General features: G+C 40.2%; 1 protein-coding gene across 1 annotated transcript; it reads left to right on the top strand.

Annotated features, from left to right (window-relative positions):
• The first annotated feature begins 270 nt into the window (after nucleotides 1-270).
• LOC125355575 (calcineurin B homologous protein 1-like) lies at nucleotides 271-2,761 on the top strand. Its single transcript, XM_048352012.1, has one exon. It carries the CDS (start codon nucleotides 308-310, stop codon nucleotides 896-898), a length of 591 nt encoding a protein of 196 aa, XP_048207969.1. The 5' UTR covers nucleotides 271-307; the 3' UTR covers nucleotides 899-2,761.
• The last annotated feature ends 13,354 nt before the right edge of the window (nucleotides 2,762-16,115 follow it).

The following is a 16,115-nucleotide window of genomic DNA, read 5'->3' on the forward strand; positions in this document are numbered from 1 at the left end:
ATATATACACATATATACATGCATATATACAGACACATATGCAGATATATCTATACAGATATCTCTGTACATATATATACATATCTATGTATGCATATATACCTATATAAATAAATGTATGTATATATAGATGAAACTAGAAAACAGTATTTTGCATCTGGGATGCATTTATCTAATGGACTCAGATTATATTACAATACAGAAAAGGGAAGCATAAGAAGTTGTGCTGTGCTCCCTCCCTCCTTCTCTCCCGCCCCTCGCTGTCGCTGCTGGCGCCTGCGCTCCCCGAGGAGCTCCTGGCGCGGCAATGGGGTCTCGGGCCTCCACGTTACTGCGGGGGGACGAAGAGCTGGAGGAGATCAAGAAGGAGACGGGCTTTTCCCACAGTCAGATCACACGCCTCTACAGCCGGTTCACCAGCCTGGACAAAGGGGAGAACGGGACTCTCAGCCGGGAAGATTTCCAGAGGATTCCAGAACTTGCCATCAATCCACTGGGGGACAGGATCATCAATGCCTTCTTTTCAGAGGGAGAGGACCAGGTAAACTTCCGGGGATTCATGAGGACTTTGGCTCATTTCCGACCCATTGAGGATAATGAAAAGAGCAAAGACGTCAACGGACCAGAACCCCTTAACAGCCGAAGCAACAAACTACACTTTGCTTTTCAACTATATGATTTGGATAAAGATGACAAGATCTCCCGTGATGAGCTGTTACAGGTGCTGCGCATGATGGTTGGAGTGAATATCTCAGATGAGCAGCTGGGCAGCATCGCAGACAGGACCATCCAGGCGGCGGATCAGGACGGGGACAGTGCCATATCTTTCACAGAATTTGTTAAGGTTTTGGAGAAGGTGGATGTGGAACAGAAAATGAGCATCCGATTTCTTCACTGAAGGACAGAGACCAAGCTGTTCTTGCTTTCTAGTATTTAAGAACTGGAACGTAGGCATCTCCTGCCCGCCAGCCCCATGTCCACCCATCATCCCCCTCCTCCCAGAGAACTACTACCGTTGCATGACAACCCCAGATCTGTACTGTCCACACAAACTTGCCTTTGGTATATAAACAGGGCATTACGGAATTGTACCCCTGCCCCGCCCAATCTTTTTCTGTTTGGTATCCATGCACCGGTTCTCCACTTAGAAACACCATCTTCCTCTCTCTGCGGCTGCTGCTCCACACCAAGCCAGTGTGAGACAGTGCAAAAGGGACTCATGCCAAGAACCAGCCAGCAAAGCTCTCACTGGACGTAGACCCGCCCTGCCGCACCCCCTCCAGTGAGGCTCCGCCGTGCCCTGTGTCCTTGTATGCGTCCTTTGCTTCTTGCTTTCCTGTCCTTCCATCCAGTAGTCCTTTCAGCTTTCTCTGCTTTTTATTGAGCCTCCTATTCCTTGGTACTACAAGCTATGCCTGTTCAATCTCTCTCTGACTTGGCAGGATGGTTCAGTGGTCTGGCAGTTTTTTAATCTACCTTCATTTAATGGTGAATGGTTCTCTGGACATTGCCTTCCCAGGAGCTTTCAGTAACCAACACTTCCCTTGGAAGAATGTGAGCCTTTCTCAGTCCCTTGTCCTGTTGGGTCATCAAAAGGCTTCTGAGTGGAGATGTCCTTGAAAGGGGGCATTGGCGGGAAGAGCAGAGCTGTGTCCTAGGTGACTTGCCCTGGTCAGTGTACCCCTGGCCTCTGCTTCTCAACCATATATACCCGCAGTGTTCCTCTTGTGAGGGCATTGTTGACTCTTGAGAAAATGGTCATGCCTGCGAGTTTGCTTAGCTTTGGGACATTGTCATTACCACCGTGGCTGCTCTGACAGTATGCTTGGGAACCATCTTATGACTTTAAAAAAAAACAACACTGGGTACCCTGGGAAGCCACTCTGCGGTGAAGGTTGTGCCTCAGCGTTGCATGCTCTGAATTCGTTTCCACTTGATATACCCAAGCAGAAAGACTTGTGCTACGAAGTGCCTAACTTATCCCAGTCCAAAAGAATTGAACATGGTGTCTTCAAGTCTTGCATGAAAAGTGTTTTAGGAATTTTACACATGGGCAAATGTCAGTGCTGGAAGGCATTGTCAGCTCCTACTACACGTCCAGAGCATTGGATGTCTTCAGTCATTAGCTGCCTGGTTATGTTCGCTTCCTTGCTCCTAGCGTGGACCACTGCAAATCCCTCAGAAGCAAGGGGTCTGGCACCTGTGGCACAACCCAAGGTGGCATTCGAGGGGGCCAGAGCAACTGTTCTTTTACTGCCAGAGTCAGCTTAGTGGAGACTTGATTGGATCAGCTGATTGCTGTCCTGTATGTATGATTATTTATTCATATATCTGTCCTTGCCTAACGTTCTCTGATTTACTGCTTTCTTGCTTGCTTGCTTGTGTCCTTGCTTTGGAAAGCTATCCAAGATAAGTAAGCAGTTCTTTGGAAAGGGAGTTGGTTTAAAAAAAAATCCACTGCAAAGGGAAAGGTGGGCACTAGATGAGTGGCCAGGCTGTATGGCTCCAGCAGAAGTGAACGAAGAATTGTTTATGAAGTATCAGTCTGACGCTAATCAAGTGATGTTACATTGAAATCGTATAAAAGGGAAGCATTGTCTGTTTGATCTTTTAGTAAGGTACTTCAGAGACTGGTTTGCCTATTTAAAGTTTTCCCAAATTATGGCTTTCCTCCCCTTTGGCTGTAGTGCAAAATGTCTCAATCCACAGTTGTGCCTTATTGTATTCTTGACCCATCAATAAATACTTGTGGTTACAACCCCCCCCCCAAAAAAAGAAGAAGTTGTGCTGTGGCTCAAGTGGTAGAGTGCTAGCCTTAAGATGAAGATCTCAGGACAGTGCCCAGGCCCAGAGTTCAAGCCCCATGACAACCCAAAAACAAAAACAAAAGAAAGAAAAAAAGAAAAAAAAGGGAAGCATAACCATTGTGATTGTAGCTCAGTCATCTTTCAATTCAGTTATGTAGCAAGTGCTAACCAAAGTCCTTGGAATGCAAAGAGAAATTTCAGTTGACTCCTCTTGCCTGGAAATCTATAATCTGGGAATTGAAGAGATGTGACTAAGAAATTAAAGCATAAATGTAAATTATATAGCTGTGATAGACATAAGAGAAGAACATAAGAAAGAGTACTTACTCTGTTTATAGAGGTTGAAAAAGAGCTGTGTAAGGAAGAATAATTATCTTTAAGTAGTTGTACAAAGGGACTGCCATTCAACATATTAATTTATAAGTACAATAGTACCATCAGGGCAGAAACTTTATTACAATTTTATTGTTCTAATTACATTGCACAGAGGGGTTACCATTTCATAAGTCATATATAATAAGTACATTTCTGATATGGGGCAATATCAGACCTCCTTTGCTTTTTTTTTTTTTTTTTTTTTTTTTTTTTTTGGCCAGTCCTGGGGCTTAGACTCAGGGGCCTGAGCACTGTCCCTGGCTTCTTTTTGCTCAAGGCTAGCACTCTGCCACTTGAGCCACAGCGCCACTTCTGGCCATTTTCAGTATATGTGGTGCTGGGGAATCGAACCCAGGGCCTCACGTTTATGAGGCAGGCACTCTTGCCACTAGGCCATATCCCCAGCCCCTCCTTTGCCTTTTAATCCCACTCTGTTAAGGAGGAAACTTTCAAGAATTATCATAAAGGATGAGTAGAAAACATCTATCTAGAAATGACTCTATGAAAGAGATGTGTGAGTACAGCCCAAAATGTCAAAAATGTAAAGGATAGTGATAAGTTGTTATTTAAGACAACTGCAACATTATCTATCTTTATCTTCTCATTCCTCTCCTCTACCTATTCCTTTTCCTCTTCTTTTCTTCTTCTCTATCTATACCTCTTCTTCTCTATCTTATCTCTATCTCTATATTTCCATATTTTTTCATTTTACTGAAGTAGTATGTATATATATGTATATGTAGTATGTATATATAAGCACATATATATTAATCAATGGGATGTTCATTTGATTTTCCAGAATTGAAGCTAAAGAAGTCAACCATGGAGAGGTTGAAGTGCTGTGTTGAGTATGCTGTGCTAAGGAACTTATACCCCAACTATAGGCATTAAGGAACCAATAATCTTTTCTATTCAGAGGATGGGAATCAGAAGATTTATGGTATACCAAAATACTTTTGCCAAATAATTTGTAAGAGGATCAGATGGAGAGGCAACTGAGAAAGAACTCAAACCTGACCTAGGTAGGAGCATGAGGAGGACCACAATCCCATAGCTAGATGAGGAAGTCATAGGAACTAGAGGAATCTGGGATGGCTGACACCATTAATGAAAGTAAGACACAGGGGAAAAGGAGCAGTCAGGGCTGGATAGATTAAGGCTTGGCTTTCACCATGCTCATTTTGATGTCTTTGTGGAAGAGCCAGCTGAAAATGTTCATCTGAGCTCAGGAAAAGGTGATAGAGAAGCTGGTGATGAAGATGCAGTCACCATCAGCATGTTGAAGATAGAACTATGGAACTCTCAAGCAACAGTAACAAGAGCAAGAAACTCAGAAGTCTAACTTCTGAACTGCCACTCTCAGCTGTGCCTCTACATTCCCCTCAAAGTGAACAATACTAATTTCACTTCAGTGTTTCTCAATTTTATATGTATTTGTTTATATTTCTATTTTAAGTTGAGTCATCCGAGAAATCACTACTACCTTCTGCAAAACTTATTGTGTAAGGCAAGCCTTCTTACCCAGACTCTTTAGCGTACTGGAGCTGGTAGAGATGTGATATGATATCCTTTGATATAAGAACAAGAATTGATTTGGAAATGCGATTAGGGGGACATGATCAAACCAGAGTCCCTCATAATTTCATAGGGAAATGTTTCTTCACACAAGCAGAAATACAGTCATGGTTGATACACACACACACACACACTCACACACACACACACACACACACTGTATGGCAACTGGCCAAGTCACTCACTTCCCCAAGCTTTACATTCTGTGTCTACATAGTGAGGAATTGAGTTAGATTATTTCTAACATGAATCATGCATCTTAGTCTTTTTTCTATTACTCTAACAAAACAACTGAGGTCAGACACTTATTAAGAAAAGAAGATCCTTGGGTTCATGGTTCTAAAGGCCAGCAAGTTCAAGAGCATGGAGCTAGAATGTGCTTGGTATTTGATGAAGAGCTTCTGGGTGCTAACAGGATAGGAGTTATTACAAGGCAAAGAGAGCAAGGGCAGTAGCTGGAGTTTCTGATCCTATTTTCATAAACATACAAATCCCACATTCATGTCCTCATCTAACCCTAGATACCTCCCAAACATTTACCCTCCACATTTCAGGCTTTAATTTTCCAGCACACAAATTTGTGTTCAGGTGGTACACTGGAATGGCAGCTCACATTTTCTGAAGTATGCTATCATTTCAAAATCTTAACCACAATCTTAACAAATACACAAGAAGCTTATTTCTCACACTTAGTTCCAAGTTCTCTCACAGGTTGGCTTTAAAGATTTTATGCAGTATGATCACACGGATCCATGATGATAGGGACTTCATGCTTTGTGGCTTTGCCAGAATGGAAAGCCGCTCTCTGGGCCTAGGCCTGCAGTATCAGTGGCCATTTCTACTCACAGCCCACGTTCTTAAACTAGCCATGCAGACCCTCTTTCCTGAAACAGTGAAGGGAGGAAATGCTGTTCCTGCTATATTCACAAATGGACAAACACTTGAATTCTCTCATATCTGGGGCAAGCAGGGAAAAAAAATCATACTATCTAGAACATTCTGTGCTACTAGTCTTTCTGGCAGACATTCTGTGCGGTGGGTGAACAATGGTAGTTGGCAAAGCAAAATGAAAAGAATCTGTTTACTCTTCATTTCTCCAAATTCCGCTTAAGGGAAAGAAAAAAATCTCAACCATCTGAAATAATTATAGCACTCGCTCTTAGTCTAAATAACAGACTGTCAGTCTTTACTGGGTTTGTTTTTGAGGACTTATGCCTTAAAACAAGTAAGTAATTTCCACGGAGCAAGGATTTTTTGTTGTTGTTTGTTGTTATTGTTGTTTAGGTTCCTTATACCTAAAGTCCATTTCAGAACGCAAAGGTTTTATTCCATTTAAGGGCCAAATCACATTTTAGCAATAGTTACATTGCATAACATGGACTGCTTTGATTTTTTTTCCCCCATCTTTGTTGCAAAAGTTGTCACAAAACACCAACAGATTCAAAACATCTCTGGAAATGACTTTTGTTAAAGGCAGATTCCTGAACTATTCATCTGTGTTAAAATGCTTTTGCCTTGAATCATATGTCATATTGCCAGCAAAGACTTGTTTCCATGCCAACTCGTTTGCAACACAGGGGAAAAAAATCAAAGCTACTAACATCTGGAAGATGTCAGTGCTGATATAAGCCACTTACAATGAAAAGCACGGGTCTGCAAGTGTCTGCCAAAGGAATCCTCTACATGAGGGTGAAATTTTATAATATAATTTCCTCACAGTGCATTAGTCTTTGTTTTTTTTCTTTTATAAATCACCTCTCTTTTAGAAAAGGTTCACAAAGAGAAAAAAATTAATGTGCTTCTTATACTATGTTTTTCTTACAAAGCTGGCATGTGTTTCTTATATGCACCTTTTAACAAGCCACTTAATTTCGTGAATCGTTCTAAAAGCGGGACAAGAAAGAATTGTTCCACTTACCCCACCCTTTCTCTCCTTCTGTGATCTGGGAAATTCTTATTAAAAAAAAAGCTCTCAGTGAGGTAATGAGACCTAGCAGTTGAAACAGCAGATTCTATGACGAACATGCACTTACTTCTCTTCCATGTATTGCTGTTTTTCTTTATGCGTGTACTTTATCATACACGTAAGTAGGTGCATGCAGATATGTATCTATTTGTGGGTCTCTTTATTTTTTATATTTATTTTGTGAGACAAGAGACTCATTAAGTAGTTCAAGTTGCTCTCAAGCTCACTATGTAGCCCAGGCTGGCTTGGAACTCAAAATCTTCCTGCCTTAGCCTGCAAGTATATACCACTCCCCACGGATTATAGGTCTTTAAATAAGGACCCACAGCAACTGCACTTCACTGCTCGTAGAAACACAGGTATTCCATGTCTCAGCTTACAGACAAAACACCACAAGTTCATGCTGAGTGTCAGTCAAGAAGGGAGAAGGTCAAGTGAGGAACATGAGTTGGAGTTTCTTATCATTATTTAGGACTTTAGAGTCTCATTTTGTCTTGTGAGTATATCCAAGCATTTATTTCTGTTTGCTTGTTTGTTAGTTTGTGCCAGTTCTGAAATTTGAACTCAAAGCTTGGGCTTTCTTTCTTTTCTTTTTTTTTTTTTTTTTTACTCAAGGCTAGTGGTCTACCACTTGAGCCACAACTCCACTTCTGGCTTTTTGGTGGTTAATTGTAGATAAGAGTCTCACGAACTTCCATGTACAGGCTGGCTCCAAACCCTGAACCTCAGATATTAGCCTTCTAAGTAGCTAGGGTTATAGCCATGAACCCTTAGTGCCCAGCCCAAGTATTCCTATCTGTAGAAGATGCCTCATTGATGAATCAAGAAAATTCTATTCCACTGTCCACCTTAGCCTTTCTGACCTTGCTGCTTTTTCCCTCACCTTCACTCCACACAAGTACAATTTCTTACAAGACACCCTGTCTGCCACCTTGCCACTCAGCAAAATATTAGGGTTCGAATATGCCAATGGTCACTGGAAGACTTCGGTGGCTCTCCTAGCTCCATTCAAAATATTTGCGGAAATCATTTGAAGGACTTACATTAAAATTAAAAAAAAACATTATCTTCAATGGAATTAATGCATGCCCTCATTGGGAGCTAAGCCAGCTCCAATCTAAATTCCCCTATGAGAGTCACTATGCCCTACCATCTCCCCAGCCCTCATGATGCTAACAGTCAGATTTCCTTGCTGGGTTGACTCACTCTTTCCTCACTCTTTCTTCTTTGAAATAAGTTAACATCACAAGAAGGCTTGTGATGTTCACCCATTCCTCTAGCAAAGAGGGGCCTGGCAGTCCCATCTCAGTGTTCATTAGACATCGCAAGTAGGTTTAAGGGATGCTTACATGCGAGGATGCAATCAGCTCGAACATGATTAGAACAACTCATATTTTTCAAAGGGCTGAGGTCTTTGGAATCATTCTTGGGGCGGGGGGAGGGGCAAGAAAACCTCTTCCTTAAGAACAACCCAGATTATTCCTTCAGGCTCAAGACCCCAGGATTTCACCATCACTGCAAATGGACAGTACACAGGGTTCTGAGCATTCAGAATGTGAATGGCCTCTTCTCTTGCTAAAAAGATAGCTCAGGCTGGGAATATGGCCTAGTAACAAGAGTGCTTGCCTCTTATACATGAGACCCTGGGTTCAATTCCCCAGCACCACATATACAGAAAATGGCCAGAAGTAGCACTGTGGCTCAAGTGGCAGAGTGCTAGCCTTGAGCAAAAAGAAGCCAGGGACAGTGTTCAGGCCCTGAGTCTAAGGCCCAGTACTAGCAAAAAAAAAAGATAGCTCAGCAATCTCAAGATATTCTGCACTCTTGATTAACTGACTTGCCTTAGCTCTTGCTCATATTGAACTCTACCCAGAGCCACACATAGTTTGCTCTAGTTCCTTCCCTAATTCACAGGTTTATTTCCATATTTGGAACTATGTTTGCTCTTCTTATGTGAGTCTTGTTGTTTTGTGTATGCTTTATGTATGTCTGTATGTTTTGTTGAACTCTTAAATGCCCTGCATGAGTCTCTTGTTTGTCTCACATGCTGTTAACTTAAACATACATACATACACACATGCGCACATACACTGCCCATCTCATGCTCAGACCTATACCTTATTTCTCCTCCTAGCCTCTATAGCTAACTTTCCACCACGCTTACTGAGCTCAGAAACAGAGTCTCTCTGATCCCAACTTAGATATTCTCCTAATCTCAGCCAATGACAGCTGAGTACTTCAGAGAAGCCAGCTCTAGATCACACAAACCACTGGACCACACAGAGCAGGTAAATAGGTTTTATTCATCCATAAGTTATTTGAAATAGTTGTGCTCATCTTGAAATTAGATAATTTTCATACCAGACTCCTGATTTCTAGCTTTTCTTGAAAAACTGACTCTTAAGATATGCTTGAATCTGTCACGGTAGCAATCAGCTAGCTCTGGGCATTCTTCCCCTAAAATATATATGTCCCCAGTAATGCCACAGGCCTCAGTACTGCCCATAAAAGGAAGATTATTTCACATTACCTTGATATATTATGATATATTTGTCTATACGCCCATCTTTATAAAGCTAGAAGAATGGAAAAAGGAAAAGAAGTCTAAGCAAAAGGGAGACTGTTTATTCATGTCTCTGGGTGTATGTAAAGAAGAACAGTCTCATGTAGAATATATCAACTTTGTACTTTTAATCCCCTGCTCTATCATCTATTTATAATTGTCTTGAGTCAGTTGACCTGAAAGACTGATAGGTTATCTACAACCAAGCCTGGCTCTATAAATACTTCAAATAAATAGCTACCCATCCACTGTGATTTAAGAAGCAATAAAAGCAAGAGTGTCCTGAATAGCTGGGTCATGCCATCCTCACACCTTCAACAACAGCACAGGTACAGTTGATAGTATTAAAGTCATGCTAAAAAACAAAACTGAAAATAAAATAAAAAAGGAAGCACACAGCTATAACTGGAAACCACATTTCTTGCTTGAGGACAGTTTCTAGAGTTTCATTTTTCATTAAAGCCATCCAATCAACATGCACAGATCTCCTCTACATGCTGGACACGCATTGTGTTCTTTATGAGGTTAGATTGGCTGTCATTCATGGAGAGCTTACTGTGGACTTGGGGCCCTACCAATCCCTTTCCAGATGCCATATTATTTATCATCCTCCAAGGCAGCAATTATCCTCATTCTATAGTAAAGGAGAGTAATGCTGTGGAAGCAAAGCAACTGGGCCTACCCCATACCCATTCTAAAGGATGACACCATGTCAGGCCCAAGCCAGTCTAAGACGTCTCGGAGAAATGCTTGCTTAAATTGCTAAGTCTCTTTCTATTATTACTCATGGCTGGATGTTGTACAACATGAACAACAGTCATGGCTTGCGGTGGTGGAACTACACATCATTCATTATAGGATCCAGAGATACCCAGCAACTGATAACAAAACAACAATTCAGCAATAGAACCTAACCTTTATGTTTAATTTCCAAAAGACTCTGGAGTGTTGACCATCCTGAAAAGTAAGCTGATGTTTTGTGAGCATCTGACTTCAAACCCCATGCTCCATTTCAGAGTGCCAGTTAAATTTCCATAACGTTAGGGTGAACCGTTTCACTGAAACTTTAACTTCTGCATGTCAATGGATAGCTGCAGAAACCCTATGTAGTAATAAAGTAAAAATAAGTCCTAAAAAAGTAGTAAAGTAAAAAGGAAATAAACTAACAGAGCTGTTCATTACTTTTGACTGTTTTTATTTCTGATGGAATACATACTTACCTCAAAATAGACAAAGGAATGATGTCTACATCCAGTCTTGTGACTTAAGATAACTCATTGTATATATGGAGATGCATATTATTACTGGACATGGTGCATGCCTGTAATCTCATGTTCAAAGCCAGCCTAGGATGCATTATAAATAAAAACAAGAAATACAGTCTTCCAGGAAGTCACTTCCCAATACTTTTTATAAATACATGGGATTATATTTATTTTCTTTAACTTGCTTTTTTCTTTCTCATTTGCTATATTATAGAAATTATTATACATCAATAACTGTATATTATTATTCATTTTACAAGAGACCTAATGATGAATGTTTTGGTTGCTTGCATTGTCTCAAACTTATACACAATTACTGACACATCCCTCCTTATTCTTATCTACTTCTGCATTTATTGCTTTTGCATAATTTTAATAAATGTGTATATGTGTTCAAAGGCTTTCTAGGAATGCCACACCACCTTACATTCTTAACAAAAATATATGCCTTACATTTCTACTGTTGGTAGCTCACACCTATAATCCTAGCTATTTAGGAGGAGGCTGAAATCTGAGAATCGCAGTTTGAAGCCAATCTTAATGGGAAAGTCCATAAGACTCATTTGCAATGAGTCACCATAAAGCCAGAAGTGGAGCCTGTGGCTCAAGTGGTAGAGTACTAGCTTTGAGGGGGAAATAAAGATCAAAGAGAAGGAGAGAAAAAGGAGAAGGGGTAAGAGGTAGAGGAATGCAAGAATGATGTTTATAATCCACTTCTTAAATCCTGTTTACCTAGATTGCCATCTTGTACTTGCACAAGACAGCCAGCCTGCCATATTTTCTTAATTAGTATGTTAGCCACAATTTTATCACTGTACCCAAAGTAGCTGAGAGAACAACTTAACAGAGAGAGATATACCTTGATTCAAAGTTTCAGAGGGCTCCTCCATAATTGCTTGACTCCAACACTCTGGAGCCAGTGGTAAAGCAGAGCATCCTGGGAGTAGAAGCATGTGCATAGTATATTCACTTCATGGCGGACAGGAAGCAGAAAGGAAGGAAGAGCTTGGAGGCCAGGTATAACTTTTCACTTCCTTCAGTGAGGTCCCCCTAAACTTTCCACCAGCTAGGACAACCATCTGTAGGACCCACATTTAACCTATGCACCTGTGGGTTCTTCTGTGACTGTTTGCCTCAGAGGACAGCACAAAGGAAGAGTAGCAGCCCTGAATAAATCTGACATGGCTGTAAATTCTACTCTAAACATTATGGCTTCATTTTTCTTTCTGTGCTGTGTTCTTCCAATGTCTTTCTTGGTGTATTACAACCATGAAGAGGGCTTTATAACCAGCCTTGGGTTTTTTGATGGATAGAGAAAACCTTCCAAGCTGAATTTGAACTGAAATTGTTTGCTTACTGTGCAAAAGTCATCCATTCTCTGATGTTCCCCAGATAGCCATATCAAAGAACCTTCAGAGATTTAAGCTTTGCACTTTAACTGTTCCAAGTATATGTTCATTAGGATGATAAATCTGTAAACTAGAATTTCATCTCATATTTCCAGATGTGTTAGATACAAGATAAAGATAGATGGATAGATAGTAGATAGGTAGGTAGGTAGAGAGATGCTGGATGGATGGATGGATGGATGGATAGATAGTGGTTAGTGGTGGTTGATGGTAGGTAAGTGGATAGATAGATGATTGATGGGTTGATAGGAGATGGATGGAGGACAGATGGATGAGGGATGGATGGATGAATGAGTGGTTAGATGGATAGATAGCGGTTATTGTTAGCAAACAGATATTTTTGCTCAACATGCAGAAAACATTCTAACTAGTTTGGTTGTAGGTTGCTATTTCATAGCCACAAAGTGAACTGATTCACTTCTCCCTTATGTGAGTAGTTTGTTCACTAAAGGCTAAAGGTCTTTAAGGACTTGGGGTTGAACTTTCACTTTTAGCACCAGGAGAAGAGTTGATGAATGAGCACATAGGGGGTGTACATAAAGAGGATGGCCTTTCTCTAAATGGTCTCTAATTTTGAATGAGTCATTTTTTAAGGGAAGCCCATGTCTCACAGAATCATTTTCTCCCTTGTTTGACAAATTTCAAATGATTCAGTGTCCCAGGATTCAATCAAGCTTGGATGGATAAAAGAAGAAAAAGGAGAGAGAGACACCGAGAGAGAGACAGACAGACAGACAGACAGACAGAGACAGAGACACAGAGAGAGACACAAAGAGAGAGTTGTATTTGGAGCAGAAACACTTATATCTGAATGTCATGTTGTGGCTCATAAAGGTTCTTTGGTCTGGAAATTATTGAAAATTAAACATTAGCATCGGTGTGGCATTTTAAGATATTTTCTGAATACTTTTTCTAACAGAGAATGCATTACTATTTCCCCCACTAGGGGAACTGAAGTAGTACTTATACTTCCACTCTTATCAATCATTACTTTCTTGATCGTACTTATATTTCTTAACATAGCACTTGGTTTATGGCCTCAAGGGTACACTTTGTCGGGTTTATATTGAGCTAATTGGCAATTTTAGTCTGTGTTGACCTTATTTCTCATCTGCAGTCATTATTTTCCACTAAGTCTCTTTGAACTCTAAGCTGTTTGGGTAGTAACCCTGATTTTGTCTATTACCCTTTCACATAGAGGAGAATTGACATTATTGTGCTGGAAAGAGTGTAACTGCTCTCTGCCCGCTGTTGTTCCTGTGGGCCTCACGGAATGCACTTGATTCATTTTCTGTTCTTGCTTTGTCTCTCCAGAGTGAACCCATAAAAGCTGACTTGCCCTGAGCTGATTGAGCACCAACACAACTGCTAGGAACTTTCATACCTTCGATTTCATTTGGCTTTGGACCCTTGCTAGGCTAAAAGTTTTTTTCTTTGTTGTTGTTCTTTATGTATACTGAAGCCATGCTGATATATTTCTTCCAAAATACACTAATATACTAAGCAATTTTACCAGATAATAACTAACATTATCGAGTGCGGATCACGCGTCAAGCACTATTTCTGGATTTGTCGATTAATCCTTTCACAGCCCAAAGGAGGGGGTATTAATATTATTATCCCAGTTTTACTCATGAGAAACCATGCTCTTAGCTACTACTATGTTTAGAAGACTCCAATTTTGAGTCCTCGCACCTTTACTCACATTCTTATTTCTATCAGCAGGTCAATTCTGTTTTCCCTCGCCCAACTCACAAACGTCTTACTTACCCTTCCAGACCTGTTTTAATTGCCTTCTGAGAATTTTAAATCCATCTTGCAGATTTGATCATTACCTTTACTTGAGTGAAACTATATGAAATATAAAGCCTTAGTATTGGTTATTTTGTCCATGATGGCATAATTTAAGACATACCTGCCATACATCGGTGTCTCACACCTGTAATCTTAGCTACTCTGGTGGTTGAGATTGGACGATAGCAGTTTGAAACAAGCCCAGGCAGGAAAGCCCATATGACTCTTTTCTCCAATTAGCCACCAAAAGGCCACAAGTGAAGCAATGAATGGCTCAAGTAGAAGAGCACCAGCATTATTCAAAGAAGACAAGCAAGATCAGTAGGCTCTGAATCTTACACCCAACATGGATACACACAAAACAAATAGGCAACATACCTTCTTCTCTTACCAAATTCCTATGACCATTAGAACAAGAGTTTGCATTATTTACCTTTATAATCTGCCCTTTAGGTCTGATACCTACTCTGTCTTAGTGCTGGCATTTATCCACCACTTGACTTCTTGAGTAAGAATTATAATTTCCTGTTTCTTTATGCATCTAACACACCTTTGAAAATTAAATAATAAATTATGTTCAGTAAGTAGAGACTCAATTCTGTCCTCTTGTGAAATCTAGCTTTTTGCGTGAGCAGACATGTCTACTGCTGTTTGATCACCATGAAATGGAGGAAGCCTGGTTTTGCACTTTGTTATTCAGTCCATGCAAAGCCTAGTGAGTTTCCCAAAGTGTCTTTAACTTGCTAGGACCAATCATCAAACTCTTTCCTCTGAAGGTCTTGTTGGATGATTGAAGGCCTTGGTAAAGAAATTCTACTTCTAAAATGCAGATTTTCTGTGTCTCAGTACGTTTATTGGATTTATAGGTATTAACAAGGTTTTAAGGGAGTCTCTACTGTGGTAAGGACAGAGTTTCATGTTTTTTAGAACAACTTTCCCAAGATTTGCACATGCACATGCATACATGTTCACATGCACACATGGCTCTATTTCACACTCACATGATCCCAAGGTGGCTTCTGATCCACATGCTGCCCAGTTGTGAGCCTGCAATGTCTCATGCTACAGTTAACAGACATCTCTTCATCAGCTGGCCCAGACTTTGCTCTTGGTTGCCTCAGTTTAGTGAAACCACTATGTTCTTGTTTAGACTCAAGTTCTCTATGCTAGGATCAAGAATTGCAGAGATGGAAAATTGTGAGGTTCATCTCTTGCTTTCCCTGTCCTGAAGGTTCCGTTGTTGTGCTGACTGTTCTCCAGTGCTTCAAAGCATGGATTCATATATAATGTCTCGTTTTGTAGCTGCTGATGGCAAGAGAAGGAGATGAGTATCCATTGTAACAGCATAGCTAGGTGAAGAAATCTTACATTCAAATTTATAGCTCCAGCAATTATAAGTGTTAACAAACAGAAAGTCTCTGATGATTTTTTTAATCTTTGTTTAGGAAAAAAATTCAATAAGTGATGCTTTTGATGAGTTATATACCATTCTAACTAATTAATATTTTTATTATCCCATGAGATAGCCAAACAAGATTTTATTCTGACATGAAATTAGTTTATGGAAATTAATGGAGGAGTGAGGAGAGAATTTTCTCAACTTTTCAGCTGCTCTCATTTATTTATAACTAACACAATTTTCCATCCCTTTGATGGTACACAGATAAATACTGACAAATTAAAGTGAAAATCTAGGTTAACAGAAATGCCTCCAAGAATGGAATTTTCTGTTAATACAATTTTCCCACCCAGTGACAGTTAATAGAAAATCCTTTCCATTTTGATACTTATTATTGGAAATGCCTATGAAATAAAGAAATTTGCTTTCCTTTAGAAGGTACAGCATTGGATTGTATAATAAATGGATTTTCTTTCCATGCCTCCAAATGCGTTTAGTCCAGATACTCCCTAACACCTGAAAGCAGAGTTAGGAAGAGGAAAGTATCAAAGAAAAGCCCCTAAATTATGAAAACCCCAAATGCTGAGTATTCCCAGTGTGTAAATGAATATGATTCTCCCCCATTTATGAGAATTCAGAGTCAAATGACCCTTCACAACACCTCGAGCTGTCAAAATGGAATCCAACCCCAGCCACTTGTAAGGCCACACATAACACAAATACCGTTGTGCTGTTTTATGCCCTAACCATAGGGAACACAAGGCACTCCAATAACTCCCTAACCATGTATAGCTGCAGTTGAAGGAATAAAGGACCAACATTTTTGCAGGCTGATGGACTAATCTGGTAACCTTTCTTGCTTGCTTGCTTCCTTCCTTCCTTCTTTTTCTTTCTCTCTTCCTTTCTTCCTTCCTAAATTTCCTAAACAGCTGTCGTTCTGTTTTTAATTTTCTACATAGAGC

The sequence above is a fragment of the Perognathus longimembris genome, chromosome 7 (genome assembly GCF_023159225.1).
Source record: "Perognathus longimembris pacificus isolate PPM17 chromosome 7, ASM2315922v1, whole genome shotgun sequence".
NCBI classification, from domain to species: Eukaryota; Metazoa; Chordata; class Mammalia; order Rodentia; family Heteromyidae; genus Perognathus; species Perognathus longimembris.

Excerpts from the sequence above, each read along its gene's own strand:
- LOC125355575 (XM_048352012.1), top strand. The coding sequence starts at position 308 with ATGGGGTCTCGGGCCTCCACGTTACTGCGGGGGGACGAAGAGCTGGAG.